We start from the raw sequence: 24,564 nt of genomic DNA on the forward strand, positions 1-24,564 counted from the left end.
TACCCAAAACCCCGCGTGTACTTCCCCTCGGAAGGGAGGGGGGTGAGGGTCAGCTTCCATACACAATGCAGGCAAATATAAAATTTTCATTTTATTACGAGATCATCTGGCAGCTCTTAGGCATCCTGCCTCTGCTGTAATCTTGACATCAGCACTGATTTATGAATTCATGCGGTGTCTGTGCCTTAAACCCTTCTCTAATGTGATACCAGCTGAGCTGTCCTGATAAAGATGCTTATCAGTAGTAGTGCACTGTCTTGTAAATTGGTTTTTCTGTGAAATAGTGCTAGATTGTCAATGTTATTAATCGGTCAGAATTGAGCGGTGGTGCTGCCTTGCAGAATTTCCATGAAAACTTACAAGCTCAGGTGCAAACGGGACCAGTTTTATGACCTTCTCGGTGGATAATGAGCAGAGTAATGATATTTTATTTGCCTGTCAAAAGAAATTGCTTGCCCAGGGTGAGTGGTCAAGTATAATTTGCCACGGTTGCAGTAGTGCTACTTCAGACACTTGGAAATTTAGTCTTCTATTAGTATTCCACTTAAATCATTAGGCTAGGGCTATAGAAATGTAATAGTTGTGTAAATCTCCCCCTGTTTACTTCTGTTTTCCTAGATAAAGAGCTCGGGTGAGACCGTATCAAACTGCTGCCTTGTCCCTAAATTTATTAACCATGAAATTAGCCTGTCCTGAATGTTGGAACGTTTATGCTTAAATTAGTGTGCTAGCATTGGCATGTAGCTCTCACAAAGGAAGCTTGTGCTATTTAAACAAATAAAACGAAACACTCTACCTTCTATTTTCAGCTTGGAATGAATCATAATATCGTGAGTTTGTTCAGAGACTTTCGGTACATTTGCCAGTACTAGTGCTAAGCTTGAATGTTAACCAAATGTCAGCTCCAGGCTTCTATTTTTTAAAATTGATTAAAATCGGGCCTTTTTAGGCTTTAGTGACTGCAGTCACTTTTGAATGGGCCTATGGTATCTTAGCATCAAATAACAGCAGTGATAGAAGTTTGGGATCTTTTTTGCCTTTGCCACGTCAGTGCCAAGCTGGTTCGAGAGACAAATCCAGCATCACTTTCCATTTCTAGGAACAGGATGGATCGAGTTTATTTGGAAGAGAAACCCTGCTTGGCTCTTGGCTCAGAAAGGAGGATTGGTTTGGAGCAGGTCGTTTTCTTTTGAGCCTTTGAGAGTGAAAATTCATCTATATTTCTTTGATTCTGAGTTGTCTCTTCTTGACATAATATTAACAAACCAAAGCTACCGTTTGTTGATCAGATCAGGCTTACTTCTGTAGGGTTGAGTTTTAAATCTGTGTTATGAAGAACTTTGCCTTCATCACTAAGGATTTGGCTTCACCACTTGAATGAGATATAGAAGAACAGTGAAGTTTTTAGCTATCTGCTAATGTTTAAATCCTCTGTGAAGGAAACATTAATTAAACAGTGCTTGCTGTGGCACAGGGCTCTAAAAAAAAGTCTATTTAGATCTGGTTTACATTGCTGAATGTCCTTTATGGCCTGTTGCTGACTGTCGATTTGTTTTTTTTGTTTTTTTCCAGGATATTGACATTAAGAAGGTGAATGGTGTTCCTCAGTATGCATTCCTGCAGTACTGTGATATCGCAAGTGTGTGTAAAGCAATTAAGAAGATGGATGGGGAATATCTTGGAAACAACCGGCTCAAGGTAAAGAAATCCTCCCATGGACCGTATCCTTCTCCTTGTTAATTTTGTTTATGGTGTCATAGAATTTTTTGCATTAGCTTAGACTGTGGAAGTGAGATTTTTTTTCTAATGCGTTATGCCATAGGTCAGATCAGAGAGTGATGATTTCAACCACCACTGTAATTGGGATTAATCGGCATTTTTGTTGGCTGTCTGAGCAAGGAGGCCAAGGATTGAATAGACTTGGAGACTGACGTTCTCTGGCCTGTAAAGGTAGTCCTTGAAGGTCTGCATCTGGTGAGGCAGTGCTGGGAAGCTCTGCTGGTACTGATGATAAACGGAGGCTGTCAGTCCCCAGAGCTGTCAATCTGGCACCTTCCAGAAGCATTCAAATTGTACACAGAGCAAATGTTGTCAAACGTTATATTTGTTTAAGCATGCAGAATTATTTTTATTAATTGCTATTTGATTTTTGTCTTGCTTGCACCTGTGCGAGATGCCGATTTTAGAAAATCTGTACAAATGACTAGCTTTCTTCAAACAACTCTTAGTTAGGCGTGCTCTGTTCAGCTAGTTTAACGCTTGTGAATTGTACTGATGGAAGTTTTGCCCTTTTGTGTTCAGCTGGGTTTTGGAAAGAGCATGCCTACAAACTGCGTGTGGTTAGATGGTCTTTCTACAAACGTTACGGATCAGTATTTAACTCGACATTTCTGCCGATACGGGCCTGTGGTAAAGGTAGGTGGGAGGCTTTGGTGTATGGTTTGAAGTTGTTACTGTCTTCCTTTCTTTACATCCTGTCCTTTCAACCCCGACTGTCCAGGGCTTTATAGCTCAGATAGAGAAATTCTCTCTGGGGTGTAAATTGGCCTACAGGGAGCTGTAGCTTTGCATCCTGTTGATCCAAATATATAGAGTAGTTGCTTCTGGTTTTTTGAAAACAAGTATTTTGAATGAGCCGAGATAACAAATTTTGGAACCCGTTTGTCGCTCTTGTGCAGTACAGTCTCTCCCCAACAAAATTTTTTTAGGATGCTAACATTGTAGGAGCAGCAGTCTAATTATGTGGTTATACTTATGCATGCTGATTACATAATTAGACGTAACTCTGTTTGTCATAAGACCCCTAAACGACTTTTTAAAAGCAGATAGAACAGTCACGCTACCAAAGGTGCATCAAAGAAAAGAGAAAGTCAAGGGTTGGGCAACATACCCATGTTATAAAATGGGGGTACGTTAACTGTATGTGGCCAAGTCCCACTGCGTGTAGGTATTAGAGATTTATGCACATGCTTAAAGCTAAGCATGTGAGTTGTCCTGTGTATTTCTGTTGGACATTGATGTGCTTAAAGTTAAGCAATGTGTGTAAATCTTTGCAGGATCAGGGTCTTGCCTCCGTAAGGATTTTTGTGGGTTTGTGTTGCAGCTTTGACATTCTTTATTGTAGTTGCTGTTGCCTGAACAATAAGCTGCTGTTGCTAAAGGAAGCTAATATTTGTAAATTGAGCATTTAGCAACTGACAAGTGGTACTGCAGACTGTGATAATAAAACTGTTTCCATTTGGTGATTAAATGTTCCCTTTACCTTTTTTCCCCCCTAAGACTTATTGGAAATTTTTAAAAAAAAAAAAAAATAAACAAAGAGAAAGCACAAAACTGAGTCACCAAAGAAAAAAAATAAAAGTAAAATACAGAAAAACAAAATAAAGGCATAATATACCTCAAGCCACAATATCCACAATTCAAAGCAGTCCCGTGTCCTTTTATTGTCTCTTCAGTACAATATGCCTCATCAGAAAAGCCTGGAAATTTACCTTGCTAAAATTATTTTCTTACTGGTATCCTCATGACTTAGGATTTTGTTGGGACTGACATTAAGTCCTGTGGATGAGGCTCTTATTTGGTTTTTGTTTTGTTTTTTTGTTTTTTACAGGTGGTGTTTGACCGCTTAAAAGGCATGGCCCTGGTTCTCTACAATGAGATTGAATATGCACAAGCAGCTGTAAAAGAGACCAAGGGGAGGAAAATCGGTGGGAATAAAATTAAGGTGTGCAGAATGACCTCCAAAAAAAGAAACAAATTGTATTTAGGCCTTACCCCTTAAACACTGGCATTTGCAGACTGCCAGCCAAAAGGAATACTTAGTGGGACATGCATGTCCCAGATCTCTAAGGCTTAAAACTATTTTTTTTATACTCGGCTTATCAAGATGTTAGGGTATCTTGAACCGTTACTTATAAAGCCTTTTCCAGTATTCTGCCGTTTCGCTGAACTTGTCTCTCTAAGCTCCTGAGTGTCGGTGTCCGTGCAATTACCTGATTTACCCAAATCCAAGGCAAAGTTTTATCCCTTTGTTTTGATGGTGGAAAAATAAAATCCGAAGATGAAGTTGGCCGTTCCTGTGGGATAACAGAGTGCTGTGTTTCAGCTGCTCTGGGCTGATTGCTCAGGTTTTTGACCTGTGTAACGCCAAGGTGATCTGAGGCGGCTTTTCCCTCCACAGCGGGACGGGGTATCACATGCCTTCAAGAAGGAGCCTGCACGCGGTTGTCACGGAGTAACTGACGCCGGACAACCGAAACGTATATGTGGCTTGTGTGCGGCTTCTTCCTTGTAACAGATAAAATTTAATTAAAAATACCACTGGGGGGGGGGGGAAATAGATAGAAGGTACTTTATCCTAGAACAACGCTTAAGCATTTATGGGGTCGTTTTGGATTTGGGTGAATGTGGTAATAAACCTGTTTATGACTGTCCCATCAGTTCCACTAACTGGGGACTTGAGGTGTCTGCCAGCCCTCTGAGTTATCTTCCTCCTCCTCCTTTCTTCTCTCCTGAAGAGTGGGTAATGATTTCAAGCATGATCTCTCCTCTAGTGTATTAACCTAGCAACTTCATACCCATCATGGTTAGGAGTTGAATATACTATAGTTTCTAAGCGTGGTGGTTGAATATAAGTAGCCTTTATATGGAAGAAAATTTACGGTCGTTTAAAAGCTTCTGTATCTTGTGTTTGTGGGTCTTATGTGGGTTGTGCTACTTAGTGACTTTGGGATAAGCGACACCCTTAATGTGTGCGTGTCTGTGCTCCATTGCTGTGGTTATGCAAATGTTCAGGCTGATTTAAAAAAGGGAATAAAATGTAAAAAAAATAAAATAAAATAAAACAAAGCCTTATGTGGAATACACATCGATAAATCCATTCTAATCCTTAATTCTTGGCATCAGCTATGCCATTAGCTTCTTAATATTGTCACACTTGGCTAGGAAACAGCAAATCTTAGAGCAGCTAGAATAGGGAGCTGCAATTCAGGACGCTCGGTTCCTTTCCCATCCCAACCGTCACCTTGTTTGTGTAACCCCAAGCAAATAATGTGGAGTCTGAACTAGATTAGTAATACTGACCTGCCTGTAGCACTGTGTTGAGACGGAAGGCACTTTATAACTGTAGCTGGAATAGCAGTATTAAACACATCAGTACCATAATAATATGTATTTTTCCTGCTGGTTTACTGAACAGAAGCTTTTCACGTGCCTGCTGTCTTGTAACTGAAACAACATATCCCAATGAGAAGGCAGTTATGTAGTTCCATACACGTTTATTGAGCTTAGCAGCACATTTAAGAGAAAGAGGTCTTTGTTCCTGGGGAGGTGAAYGGCCAGTCCTGAGAGGTGCTCGATATTTTTTTGTTAAATTGCATCATCCCCCATTTTCTATTCTGTTCCCATCTTCAGATTCTGCAGCAGACATTGAAATGTTGTCAAAATGGGATGTTTCTTTCACTGAACGTGATTTACCCTTTATTTTTCAGGTGGATTTTGCAAACCGAGAAAGTCAGTTGGCATTTTATCATTCCATGGAGAAAACGGGTCAAGATATCAGAGACTTTTATGAAATGCTGGCAGAAAGAAGGCATGTGTCTTTATTCCATTCTCTATTCCATATCTTTATTCCATTCTCTTACTTTTCCAGCGTTGTCTTAAATGTAATTAAATTTTCTTCAGGCCATAATTATTAAACAAGCATTTGTTTTTGTTCATGTCAACTTTGCCCTTCTTTTTAAAAGCTTCCTTAAGTCTCTCTTTGAGTTCAGTGCAAGAGCTTTTAGTGGTCATCTTCCCCAACTTTGTATTAAGATGAATGCGCTTTATATTAGCAGCATTTTTAGCATATTTTCATGTCTTCAACTTTGACCTTTTCAAAAACTTTTTAAAATAAATTTAAGTGACCAGACTTAAACTGTGCAGATTAATGTAGACGGTATATCACGTATCTGAATTATTGTCAGTTACTAAAATACTAATTATTCAAGTGGAGGTTTGGGCTATCTGCATATCTATATATTTAGTATCCAGTTAATGTGCTGGGTCACCTGGACATAGTTGTGAGTCATTCATCATTTCTTAAGAATACAAAGAAAAATTTATCTGTAATGCCTCCCCGTATCCTCTAAATAATGTGTATGTTAGCAGACTATGTATACATTATGACAGGCTGCTACTACTACTAGTCTGTGGAGCTGAAGGTAAAATTTAGACTTTCACCTATCGATTCTCAACAGGCTAGTTTGTTAGCTTGATAAGATAATAAAGTCTGAGCGAGGTTGCAATTTCTTTTGCTGTTTGACTTGAAAAATGTATTCTGTGAAGATGTCCTCCTACAGCATCTGTCATGATGGTGTCTAGCCGTTGTACGTGGGCTGCAAAGGCAGTATGTTCCCTCCGGACAGGTCACTTAGATCTATAGACCCCAGCTGAAGGCAGCCTTGCACAGAAATACTTATCATTTTGCTCTTTATTTTTCCCTCCACTGGCTGAGTAAAACATCACTGTTTTCTCTGCTAATGACTCTGGCAAAGGCTGAAAAGAGAAGCATTTTCTTCCTGTGTGGGTGCATTTTTATTGCCTTTAGAGACTGGTTTGAATGTTAGGATTTTGGTCTGCCTATGAATAAGCCCAGCATGACACTAGTTGTACCTGTGTGCTAGATAAATTTCCTGGTTTTTTAGAGCAAAATAGGTTTGAATAATATATATGCAAAATTGCCGTATTTAAAAGGAAAAGAGGGTTTGGAAATTGGAAATCAGGATTTGCATAATGGAAATAAATCTGTGCATTCCCTAGTCCTTGCCAAATGTTGTGATGTGCCAGCAAGCAGTCAGTAATAATTTCCTGTGAACTATACCAAATTCAGAAAAAAGAAGTGCATTCATCAGATGTCTTTTAATGCACAGAAGTCAGCTGGGTTTGTCTTCACTGTGAAATATCTCTGACTGGGACACTGATTTTCTAGAACAACATGATGCTTGATACATGTTAGTCTTGTTTTTTCTGTTGTTATGCTCACATAGTCATTGCTATATACTTAGGAGTAATGAATCATGGAATGGTAGAGCAGGCTGTGCTGCGGGTCTTGTAATTCTGCACCTTCTAGTCCTCTTCCAAGCTTGTTCTGGCACTTCAGGGTCCCCAGCAATGACGCTAAGAACAACCGCACTAACCAGGTTCTCTTAGGCCGCAGTTTTACTCAGTCTAAATAGCGCCCAAAAGAAAATAAACATTATAATTTTTTTTTTAACTTCTAAAAATGCATTGACGTTATGTAGCAATGTCACCAGGTTAATGTGGTACGGATCCTAGATTTTCTAAAACCAGAGGAAGTGCTGTGCATCCCTTTTGAAAATCCGTAAAAATTCTTTTTCGCAGTGAATGCAAAAGCAGATTGGGTAATCTTTAACCCTGAATATACTGATGCAAAATCCAGTTCTGCACATTCTCTGAGCTGTGAAAATACAAATGAGATACAAATCCCACTTGAGTGGGAGGCTGTAGGCTGGAATATCTTTGCGGGAAGTTAAATTTTGCAATGTCGCACCCGTTCAAAGCTGCTTGGGGTTTTGCACTGCCTGAAGAAGCTTTGGGGGCAGAGTGCAGATGGAGCAATACAAGGTGCATGATAAAGACCATTTAGTGTACGAGCCTCTTAACAGTTCATAAATTATTTAGATGTTGAGGGGCTGCTTGCATGTGTGGAGCAGCCGCTCTCCTTTCTTTCTGTTTGCAAATTGCTATTAAATACAAAAAGTGCATTTTGATTCTTTTTTTGAATTTGTTGATAAACAGAAAAATTAACAAACATAGCAACTCCCTTCTTAGCTATCTACCCACAACTACTTTTCATAATATCCCACTTTGCTTGCAGAAAGAGATTTTTGTTTTCCGTGCTAAGCTCTATGTTTCTTTTTTTTTCTTACATTTCTTACAATGTAGAAGCTGTGAGCTTCTGGCATAAAATGTAAATAGTGAAGTTAATCTAAGTAGGTGAAATAGTGTGCAAAACATTCTCTAGTGGTGGAGAATTGGAGCACCAGCTATGTACTTCAAGAGCATGAAAATTACCACCCCTATATTCTCCCCTTCCCAGAAGTAAAAGCACGTCTTGCAATATAAATGGCATATTCTTGCAGTTTTGAGGTATTGAGATAATTATGCTAATTGCTTGAGTTATTTTGCTACATGCTTCCCATGAATGCACCTGCTCTCATAAACAACCTGATTTTTGTTGACTTGGCCTGGGAATAGGCAATGTCAGCATATCACATGCAGTGAAAGAGCTAATTTTGAAATTAAATGATCACTTGAAGGGTTTAGGATTTAAAAAAAAAAAAAAAATCCTGTTACCACTTTATTGCTTAGTAATGGAGAGGTTCTAACCTCGAATTTTTATTCGCTTCGTGTTTCCAGAGCTAGGTAGAGACTGTCTCAGTAGTAGCAGCTTCTTGAGATGGGGTGTTTTTCACATCTGCATGACAGACTGTGTGTGGGTGCTCATGCGCTACGTAGGTTTTACCTTAATTTAATGCACTATTTGAATTTGGCAAAAATGAAGCAGTAAGGCTTGTTTAAAAAACACTCAGCAAAGCTGTCACTAACAAAATGACCAATTAACTTCATACAGTGTTTGAAGCTAACAAAGCATTTAATCCACTGTGCACTGATTCATTGCTGTTAAATCTCTCTATGCAGCTGTGTATAGTTGCCCTGATATGCATATAAAGAAACTATCATAAAACAATTCCTCTACATAGAAGAGAATTTTGTAATGCAGTACATTGGTTGAGAGGGAAAACTAATCACACTGTTGTTCTTATTTTTGGCAGAGATGAAAGAAGAGGATCTTATGAATATGCCCCTGATCGTACTTACTATGAGACTGTTAGGACTCCAGGGACATATCCTGAGGATCCTCGGCGAGAATACCCAGCTCGGGGCAGAGAATTTTACGCAGAATGGGATCCCTACCAAGGAGACTACTATGACCCACGATACTATGATGACCCACGTGAATACAGGGATTACAGAGGCGATCCGTATGAGCAAGACATAAGGGAGTACAGTTACAGACAACGGGAGAGAGAGAGGGAGAGAGAACGGTTTGAATCCGATCGGGACAGAGATCACGAAAGGAGACCAATTGAACGTAGTCAAAGCCCCACTCACTCCAGGCGTCCGCAGAGTCCTGGAGCGTCTCCCTCGCAATCAGAGAGGCTGCAGAGCGATTCCGAGAGGAGGATCTACAGCAGGTCATCAGATCGTAGTGGAAGCTGCAGCTCTCTGTCTCCTCCTCGATACGATAAGCTTGACAAAGCCCGTGTAGAACGTTACGCTAAAAATGAGAAAACGGAGAAAGAGCGTGCTTTCGACCAAGAGAGAGTTGACAAAGACAAACGCTTGGTGAGAAAGGAAAAGCCAGAAAAACTAGAAAAGGATAAAACTGATAAGCAAAAACGAAAAGCAAAAATCCATTCACCCAGCTCTCAATCTTCAGAAACAGATCAAGAGAATGAGAGAGAGCCCAGCCCTGAAAAATTAAAGGGCAATAGTAAACAGAGTAAAGAGAGAGGTGACAAAGAAGGGACAGCTAAAAACCGCCTAGAACTCATGCCCTGTGTGGTGTTGACCCGAGTAAAAGAAAAGGAAGGGAAAGTTATTGATCAGCCTGCTTTGGAGAAACTGAGAGCAAAGCTTGATAATGACACTATGAAGTCTCCGCTTCTTGAACAAAAAACACAGACATCTCAAGCTGAGCAAACAACAAAGTCTGATCAGTCTAAACTGGAACCTGTCAGAACTAAGGTACAAAAAGAGAAAGCCCTTGCCAGTCATGTAGAAGTGGTTGATAAGGAGGGAAAAATGAAACCCAAAAAGCACTTGAAGACAGAGCAAACTTCTGAGGGGGCAAACGCCGTAGATTTAGACAAATTGGAGGCTCGTAAAAGACGTTTTGCCGATGCAAACTTGAAGCCTGACAGGCAAAAACTGGAAGTAAAAAGAAGCAGCCAAGATGAGGAAGATGCACGCACGGTTTTGAAAAAACAACTTGATGCAACAGCTTCATCTAGAGAAGCTGCAATGTTAAGGGAAGGAGAATTGGAAAGAAAACCCCTGAGGAAGGAGATGCTTAAAAGGGAATCTAAAAAACTCAAACTGGAAAGACTTATTCCTGTTACTAGTCCCAAAGAAATTCAGGACACTCTTAATGTTGGTGGGATTGGCTTGCGTCCCACTCCAGATCTGCAGGCTAAGCTAATCGACACAGCTGATGAACCAGTAGAAATCCAAGAACTCCCTTCTAAAAAAATGAATCCGGTAAAACCCCAGCATAAACAAATACAGCTACTAGATGACCAAGGAACAGAGAGGGAGGACACAAGGAAGAACTACTCTGGTCTTCCTGAAGACACACCTGACCATAAACTTAGCCAAGAGAAACCTCAGTCAGCTGATACAGAGGAGAAAATTGGCATTGACATTGACCACACACAAAGTTACAGAAAACAAATGGAGCAAAGCCGTAGATTAAAACAGCAGCTGGAAATGGAGATAGCAAAGTCAGAGAAGTTTGGCAGTCCAAAGAAAGATGTAGATGAATATGAAAGACGGAGCTTGGTCCATGAGGTGGGAAAACCTCCGCAGGATGTCACCGATGACTCTCCACCCAGTAAAAGGAAAAAGACTGACCAGTTTGACTTTGAAATTAGCACTAAAAGAGAAAGAAACTACAGGAGTTCTCGCCAGGTGAGTGAAGATTCTGAAAGGACGTCCTGTTCCCCTAGTATCAGACACTTTCCTTTTCATGAAGATGATGACACGCTAGATTCTCCGAGGCTAATGCCGTTAAAGGAAACCAAAGAGTCGCCTAAAATAGAAGAAAAGGGTCTTTCATACTCCAATATGACTGTGAGGGAGGAGTCTTTGAAATTTAATCCTTATGATTCCAGCAGAAGGGAGCAGATGGCAGAAATGGCTAAAATAAAACTGTCTGTACTGAGTTCTGAAGATGACCCAAATAGATGGGAAGCACAAGTGAAACAAGAGCCTGGTAGAGTAGATATTAGCTTTCCAAGCAGCATTGTTAAAAGAGACAGCATACGAAAGCGGTCCGTACGAGATCTGGAACCAGGGGAGGTGCCTTCAGATTCTGATGAAGACGGTGAAAACAAGTCCCATTCTCCTAAAGCCTCATCTTTATTAGAGAGTTCCAGATTATCTTTTTTATTAAGGGACAGAGAAGAGAAGTTACGTGAAAGAGAGGAAAGACTGTCAACTTCTTTAGAAAGAAACAAATTCTACTCTTTTGCATTGGACAAGACAATCACACCAGACACGAAGGCCTTGCTTGAAAGAGCAAAATCTCTCTCTTCTTCCCGAGAAGAAAACTGGTCTTTTCTAGATTGGGATTCAAGATTTGCTAGTTTTAGAAATAATAAAGACAAAGAGAAAGTTGATTCAGCTCCGAGACCTATTCCATCTTGGTATATGAAAAAGAAAAAAATTAGGACTGATTCTGAAGGTGGAAAACTGGATGATAAGAAAGAAGATCATAAAGAAGAGGAACAAGAGAGACAGGAACTGTTTGCTTCTCGATTTTTGCATAGTTCAATCTTTGAACAGGACTCTAAGCGCTTGCAGCATTTAGAGAGAAAAGATGATGATCTAGACTTCATTTCTGGTAGATTATATGGGAGACAGTCTTCCTCTGATGGGACTAACAGTGCATCTGATTTGGTGCAAGAACCAGTTGTTCTTTTCCACAGTAGATTTATTGAACTAACACGAATGCAGCAAAAAGAAAAGGAGAAAGATCAAAAACCAAAAGAAGTGGAAAAACAGGAAGACAAAGAAAATCGGCCGAAGACACCAGAAACAGTTCCTGATAATAAAGAATCAGAACATAAAACTTTCTCAGTAGTTGGTCCCTCTTCAGTCACTGTCATACCGCAGGAACCAGCACCAGTTGCTTCTGAGAAGACAGCAAATGAAAAAATAGTGGTGGATACAGCTTCCATAAAAGAAGAAAAGCCATCTGAACCTGCTTTTACAGCAGAAGAACAAAACCCTGTTCCTGAAATTGCTGCTCCTGCCAAAATTGAACCACCTGAGCAAACTGAACCCCCACCAGTTGTAGAAGTTAATAAAGAAGTTGTTCCTGCAACTCTGGCAGCAGAGGAAGACACTGTGTCAACAGAGCATCCTTCATACTTGGATACAAAACCTCCTACTCCAGGAGCATCATTTTCCCAAGCAGACATCAATGTAGATCCAGAACCTGAAGGTGCCCAGTTGATTTCACCTCCTCCTAAACTCATTCAAAAGTCTGAGGAGGTTACTGAACCTAAAGAAGAAAATCCTCCACCTTCTGCCAACACTGATGCTAGTGCAAATCAAAAGGTAGAGGTGGCTGCTGAGGTCCTACCTCCAGTTTCTGACAATGATATGGAAGTTGAACCTCCAGTTGTTGTAAAAGATAAAAAGTCTTACAAGAGTAAACGCTCAAAGACTCCTGTCCAGTCAGCTGCAGCTAATGTCACAGAAAAGCCTGTCACGAGGAAAAGCGAAAGAATTGACCGTGAAAAACTCAAAAGATCGAGCTCCCCTCGTGGGGAAACACAAAAACTTTCAGAATTGAAAGTGGAAGCAGAGAAAGTTTCAAGGAACGCTGCTAAATCCCCTAGTTCTGCTGCAGAGCCAGAAAATGTGGAGCCAAGCTTGCCGATAGGCCGAACAAGGCGCAGAAATGTAAGATCGGTTTATGCTACCACAGGAGACAATGAAGGCCCATCTCCAGTCAAGGACTCTGTGGAGGTCACGAGGTCTACCAGGAAGAGAGGAGAAAAGGAACCGCAGGAAACAGTGACGACCGTTCCTACTACACCAAGAAGAGGAAGACCTCCAAAAACACGCCGTAAGCCGGAGGAAGACATCTCTCCGATAAAGACAGAACCGGTACAACAAGAGCCTGAGGAGACTGAAACTAAAGAACCTGTGGAAACTCCTAAGCCTACGGAGGGATGGAGGTCTCCTAGATCCCAGAAACTAACACACAGTCACTCATCAGCTGCTACTAGCCAGCAGGGGAAGAAAGGGAAAAACGAACCGAAAGCTGATACCTCAGTGGAATCTGAAGATGCTGCTGAAAGAGCTGGTCAGGAATCAAGCGGTAGTGAAAACAGCAATAAAGCAAAAGCAACCGAGAAAGAACCAGCCGCTAGCGAACAGAAACGTGATAAGAAAGAACTTGATGCAGAGAAAAACCAACTAGAAATCCCCACAGTTGAGATCATTGAGAAAAAGCCAGCACCAGAAAAGGTTACGAAATCCAAAAGGGGAAGGTATAAAAATACCAAAACTGTTGTAGATAAAGCATCCTTATGTCTAAAAAATGTAGAAATACGCCTCAATGTTGATGAAGTCAAGGGTGCCTTGCGGCCAAGTGAGGAAGAGTCAGAGCCTGTGGCAGTGTCACCAGCAAAAATCAAAAGCCCACAAAAAGAGGACATCTTACCACCCCATTTTGTTAAGAATGAGGTAGAAGATTCATTCCAAGAAACAGAAAAAGAAGTGCTGCGGGAACCGAAGCAGTCCCCAGAAGCTGCCCAGTTAGCAAAACAGATTGAACTCGAACAGGCTGTGGAGAATATTGCAAAACTCACTGAAACTCCTCCAGCAATTACTACCTACAAAGAGCCAACAGCAGATGTGTCTGAAGTTCGTCAGGAGGAGGAAGGTGATAAACCTGCGCATCAGGCTAGTGAAACAGAACTGGCAGCAGCTATTGGCTCCATCATCAATGATATTTCTGGGGAGACGGAAAGCTTTCCTGCACCCCCAACTTATCCTGCTGAATCGGAAGCAGAAATCCCTGCAGAACCGTTGGTATTACCGTCACCTCGAGAGGAAATGGAGCCAGAAACCGATCAGGCAGTTAACAATATCTTGGAAACAGAAGCTGCTGTTGAGCCCACGGTGCAGCCAGTTGCTGGCTCTGCCCCGTCCACGGTAGAGACGGAGAGCAAGGAAGCTGAAGTCAGCTTCAGCGAATCTTCAAATTCAGCACAAGAAACCGAAACCTTGCAGGAAGCTGAAGTTTCTCGGAAGGAAAAGGGCCGTCAAAAGACCACTCGGCAGAGGCGTAAAAGGAGCACAGGCAGAAAAGGCGACACTGCTGAAGTCAATGCATTTGAGCCGGAGAGGGTACAGAGCAAGTCTCCCCCTGCCAGTGAAGTAAAGGCAAAACCTGAAGAAACCTTGAAGGAAGACAAGCAGACTAAAACCTCTGCGCAGGTGTCTGCAGAGCCAAATACTTCCGATGCCAGCAAGGCTGCAACCACTGATGTTGTCACCGCACATGAAGCTGTCGCGGAGAGCAGCACATCTCCAAAAGCACCACCGCCAGCTCCTTTGGACCTGGCTGCCCCGCCAGTTCCTGTCGATGATGGCAGTCAGACAGGGTTCAAGATACGGTCACCTATCGAGAACACGCCCATCACGCCGCCAAGTGCTCCAAATACAGCTACTCCTGCAGTTCCTTCGGCAACTGCGGCCAAGTTACCCACCCCGGTGCCGGCTGGGATTATCCCCCTTCATTCCAGCGCTGCCAAGGTGCCAGAATGGATCGTAAGGCACGAGGAACCACGCGCCCGATCCACACCACCACCTGCTCTCCCACCGGATACAAAAGCATCAGATATCGATACAAATTCAAGCACTTTGAGGAAGATACTCATGGAGCCCAAGTACGTCTCAGCGACGAGCATAACTTCTACACACGTGACAACAACGCATGCTGAGCCAGTGAGTGCACCTCGTTTGGAGGAGGCACCTCTCCACCCTGCAGTAGAGGCCATAAAACCAGTTTCAGAGGAGAAGCCAGCGGTTCCCGTCACTAATGCTTTGGACCCACCAGTGGCAGAAGCACCAGTGTTCAGCGAGAAAGAAAAGATAAGTACCGTCATTGCTCCCAAAGCTACTTCCGTTATAAGCAGAATGCCCCACAGTGTTGATCTGGAGGAGGCTCCGAGGATCACCTTAGTGAAGCAAGCTCCCCAAACCCAGACCTGTCTTGTTAACGCTCCCTCGCCAAAATTTAAGCAGAGGTCAAGCGCAAATGATAACAGTAGGTTTCATCCAGGATCTATGTCTATTATTGAAGATAGGCCTGTAGAGACTGGGTCCAGCCCAGGACTGCGGGTAAATACATCAGAAGGTGTAGTGCTTTTGAGTTACTCGGGACAGAAGACAGAAGGACCGCAGCGAATTAGTGCAAAGATCAGTCAGATTCCCCCAGCCAGTGCTGTTGACATCGAGTTTCAGCAATCTGTATCCAAGTCTCAGATTAAACAAGAACCTATTACACCGTCTCAGCCAACACCAAAAGGCTCTCAGACTTCCACAGGCTATGGGACTGTTTCCACCCATTCTTCTTTGGTACTGGGCACACAACCTTACAATACATCACCCGTGATCTCCTCCGTTAAACAAGAGCGTGCGACTTTGGAGAAATCTGACTCAGCCCACCTTGCTGTCCAGACTCCATCATCTCAGCCTGGGCCTGGTAAAGTCCTCTCACAGACTGTAAACACTCCACCTGTACTCGTTCACAGCCAGATGGTTGTGAACAAAAAACTGCCCGATCCAGCTGCTCTGAAAGTGGAGACCAAGACTCTGCAGCCCTCCAACTTGAGTCCTGGAGTCAGTCCGCATCACCCATCCCTATCTGGGAAAATACATTCAGAAGCAAACCACGTCAGCTCAGGACCCAGCACCCCAACCGACCGGGCTATTTCACACTTGGGGGTCACGAAACAGGAGCCGCATTCTCCACGTACAAGCGGACACTCGCCGTCACCGTTCCCACGGGCTTGTCATCCTGGCAGTACGTCATCTCCGGCTTTATCGAGCAGTACCCCGGTCATGCTGGCACCGGGAATTCCTGTGCCTCAGTACATATCCAGCATGCATCCAGAGCAATCTGTTATCATGCCCCCTCACAGCGTAACGCAGACTGTATCCCTGGGCCATCTGTCCCAAGGTGAAGTGAGAATGAACACCCCTCCTCTCTCTGGTATTCCTTATGGCATACGCCCAGAAGCGCTCCACTCCCCCAGAACAGCTCTGCAACCTCAGATAGAAATTAAACCTCAGCGATCCAGCACCCCTCAGCCAGCTCCAATAAGAGACATAGTCATGCCTCCTCTGTCTTCTCAGCATCCCCCCGAAGAGGAGATGCACTACCATCACACCACTGTGTGTAGAGGGCCAGCCCCTGTCCAGTCCGATGTGCTAGTGATGCAGCCAGATTACCGCATGCATCCTACGGGCATCAGGCTTGACCAGTACAATGTCCCTCGAGACGTGCGGATGATCATGCACCCCCATATGGCAGCAGTGGGCGAGCACCACTCTGAAACGAGACAATCCCGAACGCCGGAAGGGGCAGTGAAAACTCCCCCCGTCAGTAAGACTCCGCAGCCTGGAAAAGAGACGCCAAAATCCTCCGAAGGCAAAATGGCACACTCTCCTCACAGCGAGCCCCGGCTCCTCAGCGTCCCTTCCAGCAGCCAGCTTCCTGGACTGCCTTTGACGCAGCCGGTGGTGGTACCTCATGGAGTACAGATCATGCACCCTGCGGGGAGCTCCTTTCATGATTATAGATCTGTGTATGGTGACATGAGGAATTACCATACTGCCGCACAGCTCGGGCATCCTCAGTTCCCTGGTGCGTCACCAATCGGGCTGCCTTCCCGGAGCATGACCCCGTCTCAGGTGAGAAACAAAAGGGTTTCTTCTCTTTCTACCTGAAATCTTGAGTGCTCTGAGCTAACTGCAGCCCCAGTGCGGTTCTGCGTGACCACAGGAGCTGAGTTTAGCTTGTGGTTGGAGTCTCCAAACTCTATTTAAGGTCACATCTGAAAGCACTAGAGCAGTTATTTTTGTTTGGGAAATGCGGGTTGAACACTGTTTAGCATTAGCAGGAAGAAACTGAAGAAATCCTTCTCGTTAGTCATTTTAGGACTCAAAAGGGAAGGTGTGAAGGCTGCATACGAGTTTCTAGACACAGAGACGTTTCGGGGGGAAAATTCTCAGCATTGAGACAGCACGTGGGTCTGTCAGGCTGGAAAAGCTTCCTTGGATGGACGCGGTGGTTAAGGATGGCCTTGTGGGTTGGGGCAGTGGAGCAGGATTCGGGAGATGTGGTGTCAGCACTTGGGTGTGAGAGAGGCTGCCGGGGTGACCATGGAAAGGGAGGCTAGTCTGGGCACCTCTGCAGCAGGGCTGGCTGCGAAGGGTGGTGTGGAGCAGCATTAAAATGACTCTGCCAGCAAGCACTAGAAATCTCACGGTTTCCTGGCAGTCTCGTTGCTGAATGAACAAGTTCTGATACTCCCGTGGCCTAAAATCTTTCCTTTCTCCCCACCGCCTGCTTCCTAGAGTCTGCCGGAAGGCGAACACGCGCACGCCAGCCAGCCAGTACGCAGCAAGACTCCTCAGATTTCCCAGGACCCCAAAGGCCCGCCAGCAGCAGGGCCTGAACAGAGTCACCACCCCACTGTAAACAGGCATGCAGCACAGATAGACCCTCACGTCCATCTTCAGAGGGCGCAAGCGGACACCGGCCAGACCTCCTACCCTTCGCCTGTCGCCATTTCGATGAAACAGGAGCTTCCATCACCGCACCAACCTCAGGCGGTTCCCAAGCAGTCTATGTTTATCCCGACGACATCGGGCCCCGGGGCCCTGCCCCTGAATCGCCCTGAGCCCCAGTCTGCTCTAAAACAAGATCCGTCTCCTCATCCTGTTTCGCAGAGACCTGTGGATATGGTTCAGCTTCTGACAGTAAGTATTGCTCCGTCGTCTTTCCTCTCCAGGAAGCTGTACGCTTCTTGTGTCTGGGGAGAAGAATATCAGTGAGTTTTTACTAAGCTCCTCTCATTTGTGGCAACAAAGTATAATGTCTCTTGCGTCGAATGCTTCGGATCTGGAGAATGCGATCATCTGTCTGCTTTCTGGGCTGTTTCTCTCCCTGGTGAATTCTTAGCCATGTTCACATTTACATGGCATTTACTGGAGTCTCGAGATAGCCCGCTGGTAGCACCGCAGCGAAAGGAATGAGAGCAGCCCGTGTTTCTTTCATTATTGTTTCAAATAGCCTGCAGGCTAAGGCAGGCAGTGCTGCATCATTTTTACAGTCAGCTGTTCTCAGGAAGGTTTTCTTCACAGGCAGGAAAGAGTGGTGGTGTATTTAATTTCAAAAAGAAAGAAAAAAACCCAGCCTCCTAAAGACTTAGATCCTGTGACTGAGGACAATAGAGAGGAGGGAGATGGCGGAGGAACAGGCATGTCTGTTAGAGCACTGACCAGGAATCGAGAGCTGTGTTCAGCGCCAAGTATTTCCTGCGTAACCTTGAGCAGCTCTCCTGGTCCTGCTGTTTCTCAATTCTCCATTTGTAAAACAGAAAATAACATTTGGTAACAGCCCTGCTCTGCCTCGCGCTGTGTGGGAGGCTGACATCATTTGCGAAAGATTGGGAAGTGCTCAGATGTTACAATGAAGGGAGCCACCCAAGTATCTTAGCCAGCTGGAAGAAAAAGGACTGAAATACTGATTTAGCAGGACCTAACCCAAGTCTGGACTGGCGCGTACAAATGATGATAAGATGTTACATGTGTACTGAGTGCTTAAAACAAAGCAGTGGTGTCATAATTGCCTGTAAAAGTATCAGAAGCAACCGAGCAGCTCAGATGGGATTTCTTTCAAAATTAAGATCCCTCTTGAACAGATGGAAGTGCTTCTTCTAAGTTCTTTTTACTCTTTGCTCATTTGCATTAAGATTTCTTCTCCCTCTGCTTTCAGAAATACCCAATTGTGTGGCAGGGCCTTTTGGCACTAAAAAATGACACAGCTGCAGTTCAGCTCCACTTTGTCTCCGGTAATAACGTGTTGGCGCACCGGTCCCTGCCTGCGCCGGAAGGAGGACCTCCGCTGAGGATTGCTCAGCGCATGCGACTAGAGGCTTCACAACTGGAGGGCGTAGCACGCAGAATGATGGTAAGGGTGGCAGCAGTGTCAGGATACGGGTCAGGCAACATATTTGGGAAGAGCTAATATCTAGGTGCCAAAAGCTTGTCTGTTCTTCTCATCTGTATCATCGGTGTAGCAAAAAAAAACCCCACCGCTTCTCCCACAAACCTTGCCTCACTCGGTTCTCATTACGTGGTTCATGTTACGTTGGGATTCCGGTAATGGTATTGGAGATGTTAGATGTGTTTCCTTTCACATCAGGGCCAAGCGTAGAAGTGAAGTGTGTGTTACTCTGCATTCAGGTGACAGAAGAGGGAATGTCAGAGTCGGGAAACCGTACTTTTGAAGTCCCTTGTCCCCTAGCCATGGAACAAACTCCTGCCAGCTCTAACATATCTAAGAAATGTGGAAAGTGGAAGGTAGAAGGCAGTGGAAACCAGCCGTTTTCAGTCCTCTTCTCCATCTTCTAGGCCAGCTGAGATGTCAGCATGTGTCTTTCATAACACCTGCAGTTGCTTCGAAGGAGTTCAAAGAGAGGATTTTCCAGTTGAGGGCTTAAAGATAATGAATGTATGTCAGGAATAGGCCTGTTCCAAGCAAACATTTTCACTTAATTACTGTATTTTCATTCCAGGTGGAGAGTGATTACTGCCTATTACTGGCCTTGCCTTGTGGACGAGACCAGGAAGATGTAGTGAATCAGACTGAGTCACTTAAGGCTGCATTCATCAGCTACCTGCAGGCTAAACAAGCTGCAGGAATCATCAACGTTCCCAACCCTGGCTCTAACCAGGTATTGGCAAGGAAGCTGTGAAACTTTGTAGATAAAATAAATTGAAGTCGTATGTTGATAATGGAACCTAAGGCCCTCCACCCCCAAGTCTTTGCTCAAGATTGTAGTTAAGGTGCATGTTTGTATCCTTGAAACAAAACCCTGACATTAACCGTGCCAGTTGGTTACATCACTGGTGAAAAACGTGATGCAGGATACGGGTATAATTACTGAAGGGGAACTGCAAAGCCAAGAAACACCCAAAACTAGGTTTGTTTTGTTCTTTACAGCCCTGTCTTTGGTAGAAAAAAACAAAAAAACCCACATTTTTCAGCTCTTTTTCTGTGTTGGAAGTAGAGTCCTTACTTGCCCTGGTTTCTTCCTCACATGATATCCTGTTTTTTCCAGAACACCTGATGTTTTTTTGTTCTTCGTTGCATAAAGACAAAATGTTTGGGTTTGGTAATTCTGAGTATTTATTCCAGATGTGTTGCTCCATTGAATTAAATTTAATCTGCTACCCTGGGTAAACAGTCCCTCAGAATGAGTGGTCAGCCCTCAGAGCAACCACTGAAAGCTACCGCTTGAAACAATAGGAATTTTTCTGCGTTTCGTGATAAAATCAGTCAGCTATTATGTTTCTGGTGTGGAAGAATTCCCCACCTTGAGAGGCACACCTGTGTTGCAGCTGAATTGCATCTCGTTTTTTTTCTGCAAATGTACTGTTTTACGAGCATTCTGGAGCACCAAAAAATGTTACCATCCAAGTGTCCATGTTAAATGTTTTAAGACAGCATGGCTGCTGCGTGTCTCCTTAATGTAAACCATAACTTCCCTCCTCTTTTCAAAAAAGAAAGAGTGAAAGGATTCTCCTTCCTCGCCCTGTCGAGTACTCGCTTTGATATAGTCACCTGGGTCCTTCACAGTTCTTGCAAAGACTTCTCAGCAGAGAGGGGGAAAGCGGAGGCTGCCTTTTTCCAAGGCTTTCACTTAAATTTTAACAGCTCTGAAAGACTGTGGTGGACTGTTCGGTGTTACGGGGCACGCGTCAAGCCTGGGCTCACCGCTCGCCTGCCAATTTGGGGGAGATGTTTAGTGTTTTGGGTCTCACTGCAACGCTACCGGTGTTGCCCAGGTCAGCGCTCGGATGCCTCTGGGCAAACGGAGAGCAGAAAGGTTCCCTAGCTTGTCTCTGATCTTTGTCTTTTTTTTCTCCTTCGCAGCCTGCCTACGTTCTGCAGATATTCCCACCCTGTGAATTCTCTGAAAGCCACCTGTCCCGTCTAGCCCCAGACCTCCTAGCCAGCATCTCGAACATCTCTCCTCACCTTATGATTGTCATCGCGTCGGTATGAGCTGTTTACTGGTTACTGACTTTTCCAAGGCCCTGCAGCAAAAAAATTTAAAAAAATTAAAAAATAAAAAATAAATAAAAAGAGAGAGAAAGTAATGAAACAAGAAAATGCTGCCAGACTACCAGCCTCCTGCCCTAACAGGCCTCGATCAAACTGTTGCTGGGTAGTGGTTCTGCTACCTTGTATGTTTACATATTGCTTTAGCTTATGGACAACTGATGCACTCAACAGGCGGACTGGTATTGGGTTTCTGTGCCTCCTTTTGGGGAAAATAAAGGATGGCTATTTTTTTTAACAAAAAAAAAATAAATAAAAAAGAACCTGAACTGCCTTTGCACTAAATTAGTGACTCGGACCTTTGCACAGTTGGAGACATGCTGTGACGTTATGGATGTCTTGACACACATTAACATGCGTTGTGGACTAAACGCAGGACCTGGGAACTTCTGCTGAAATTTGTGGGTCAAGGATCATTTCACACATTATCTTTTTTGTTGGCTTTTTTGTTTTTTTTTTTTTTTTCTGGATGTGAACCTTCCTCTCCTCCACTTGCCCCTGCTGCAGCCGTCTTCTCTTCATCTGGGATGTACAGTTTACACTGAAAAAAAAAAAAAACAAAACAAAAGGGAGAGCTATTTTCCTTCCTGGTGGGATATGCAGAACTCAGTGGGTGTGTGTATATATAAATATATATATAATATATATAAATATATATAATACTGACTTTAAAAAAAAAATCAAATCCCCACAACATACATTTTTTTTTAATCTGTGCCAAAAATGTGTTTTCAGAGAAAATCTTATTTTCATACTCAGACTTTGTATTGTCACTCATTTGTAAGTGCGCTTCATTTAAACATTACCTTCCCCTCCCTCATCTCACAATATGTGGAAGTGTTATACACTTGTACAAAAGACTTTTTACCCTCCTCCCCTCCTCCTCCTCCTCACCTTCCCTAACACTTATTAATTTATGGAACTGTTTTCTCAGCGCAGTTTTGTTTTGTGTGTCCATTGGATTACAAACTTTATTAAAAAATACAAAACACGTTGCGCCCGGATGTGATCCCTCACTCGCTCCGCGGGAGGGGGGAGAAGGAAAGGCGATTTAGGACTCCGTGTGCAAGTTCAGGCCAGTCGACAGTACTGATAAGCTACATCCCCTGCAGTGGGTACTTGCTCTTTCCCGGGCAGCTGTACAGAGTTGTTACAAATGGTTTTCTTTTGCATTGGCAAAAAGTTTGTTTGAAAAGGGAGAGAGAGAAAAAAAAAAAAAAGATAATTTTATCAGAGTAAACTCTAATCTTTGTTTATTTTTGGTTTCGCGTTGTAAATATTTGTTAAACGCCAAAGTTGCATTTTTTTTTTTTCTGGGTAATGTGAAAGGCACTTTGAATTTTGATACACAGAGCAAAACAACAACTACTTCCAAAAAAAAAATCCCCAAAACAGAAGGAAAAAAAAAACACACTTTGCTTTTTAAGAAAGATTTTGCTTCTTATCTAAAGCAGCTGCAGCCCATGAGGGTTGAGGGCTCCGGCTGATCCCGGAAATGTAGCTGAGGATCACGGCAGCAGCTGTACGTGGAAGTCCTGCCCGGAGGCCTCCCAGGCGGGTCCAGCACAGCTTTTCCCAGCTCGCGTCCCGGGACAAAACTTGCTGGGGAGAAGATTCCCACCGGGGAGGGAGCTCGGTGGCCTCAGCCGGGCTCGGAGGGAGGCTCCGTCGGATGTGTGAAGGCAGCATGAGCGAAGCAAACCAAGTTGGCGCGTAGCGAAGTTGCCACTTTGCCCATTTGATGCTTTAAAAAAAATAATAATAATAAAGAATCCTTTATTCTGGTAGTGCTTTTTGCAGTTCTTGCAACCAGCTGTTAAACAATGGTCCCGCGTCTGTTTTTTCTAAAGCAGTTGGCTTAACGCCTTGTTCAGAGGCAGCCTCACAGTGGCGTTAAACCTTTGCAGCCCTCACCGCTGTTTTTATTTTTTTTCCCCTGCTAAAAGCTCCTCTCGAGCCCTGCGTTAAACAGCAGCGAGGAAGCCGGAGGCACCGAGCTGCCTCCAACGTGAGCCGCCAGCTCCACTGCCTGGAAGAAGGGAAGCGGCGGCAGCGGGATGCGCCCAAGCGCGGCGCTGAGCCTTTCCAGCGCCCCCCTGGGAGCCTGTGATGGAAACCGCTGGCGAGACACCCCATGAACGGCGCAAACGCTTGGAAAAGTGGCTTGAGCGAGGCGGGATGGGCGAAAGGGCGCTGGAGCAGCCAGAGCAGGAAAAAATAAATGTCGACCCTGTAACTGCCTGCCCATGCTGCACTTGCTCCTTTTTTTTTTTTTTTTTTTTTTTTTTTTTTTTTGCAAGGAAAGGGGAGGAAAAAAAATTTTTAAAAACCCCGGCTGCATGCCCCGGGCCTCTCCGGAGAAGCCGAGTGGGAGCTATTTTGGGCTTGGGAGCCCTGGGCCTCGCGGCAGCACAAGCTGCCAAGCCGGCCCCGGCTGCAGCCAGCAGTGCCAAACCGCAGCGGCAAGCAGGGCCGGCAGCAGGGGATGGCCCTTTTGGACAAAAAAGGCGGAAAAAAAAAGAGCTGCCGGCTCCCGGCACAGCTGCAAGGGCTGGCGCGCATGGGGGAAGTGCCACCGGCCACTTCCTCCTTCTCCGGGGCTGGATGGGATTTTGGGAGCTGCCCCCTGCGCCGGTGGCTTTGCTCGGTGGAGGGTCGCGGTGGGGAAAGGGCTCCGGTGTAGCCACTTCTGGGGCTGTAGGGCCAAGTGTCCATGTGGCTGGCTGGCCACGTGGCCGGCTGTTTGTCCAGCTGGCCACAAGTCCAGCTGTACGGCCACTTGGCCACGTGGCCAGCTGGATGCCCAACTGGCCTTGTGGCTGGTTGTACATCCAACTGCCTGTGTGCCTGGCTGTATGTCCAACTGTCCCAGTGTCTGGCTGTATGTCCAACAGTGTGTCTGGCTGTACATCCAACGGTCCCTGTGTCTGGCTGTACATCCGACAGTCTTTGTGTCTGGCTGTATGTCCAACTGTCCCAGTGTCTGGCTGTACCTCCAACAGTCTCTGTGTCTGGTTGTATGTCCATCTGTCCATGTGTCTAGCTATTTATCCAGCTGTCCCAGTGTCTGGCTGTACCTTCAACAGTCTCTGTGTCTGGTTGTATGTCCATCTGTCCATGTGTCTAGCTATTTATCCAGCTGTCCATGTGTCTGGCTGTATGTCCAACTGTCCATGTGTCCAGCTATATATCCAGCTGTCCATGAGTATGGCTGAATGGCCAACTGTACATCCAATTGTTCATGAGGCTGACATAAATCCAACTGTTCATGAGTCTGGCTGTATGTCCAGCTGTCCATGAGTCTGGTTGTGAGTCCAACTGTACATTTGTCTAGCTGTACA

General features: G+C 44.5%; 1 protein-coding gene across 1 annotated transcript in view; it reads left to right on the forward strand.

Annotated features, from left to right (window-relative positions):
* The window catches only part of SPEN (spen family transcriptional repressor), a 53,474-nt gene extending 31,260 nt beyond the window's left edge, over positions 1-22,214 (forward strand). Inside the window, exons 6-14 of the mRNA XM_026089889.1 lie at positions 1,573-1,698; positions 2,302-2,415; positions 3,611-3,724; positions 5,490-5,590; positions 8,838-16,782; positions 17,449-17,853; positions 18,872-19,066; positions 19,674-19,832; positions 21,035-22,214. Of these exons, the coding sequence (XP_025945674.1) occupies positions 1,573-1,698; positions 2,302-2,415; positions 3,611-3,724; positions 5,490-5,590; positions 8,838-16,782; positions 17,449-17,853; positions 18,872-19,066; positions 19,674-19,832; positions 21,035-21,166 (9,291 nt within the window). The 3' untranslated portion in view covers positions 21,167-22,214. The remainder of the gene's footprint in view (positions 1-1,572; positions 1,699-2,301; positions 2,416-3,610; positions 3,725-5,489; positions 5,591-8,837; positions 16,783-17,448; positions 17,854-18,871; positions 19,067-19,673; positions 19,833-21,034) is intronic.
* The last annotated feature ends 2,350 nt before the right edge of the window (positions 22,215-24,564 follow it).

The sequence above is a fragment of the Apteryx rowi genome, unplaced genomic scaffold (assembly GCF_003343035.1).
Source record: "Apteryx rowi isolate R43461 unplaced genomic scaffold, aptRow1 scaffold_835, whole genome shotgun sequence".
Taxonomy (NCBI): Eukaryota; Metazoa; Chordata; class Aves; order Apterygiformes; family Apterygidae; genus Apteryx; species Apteryx rowi.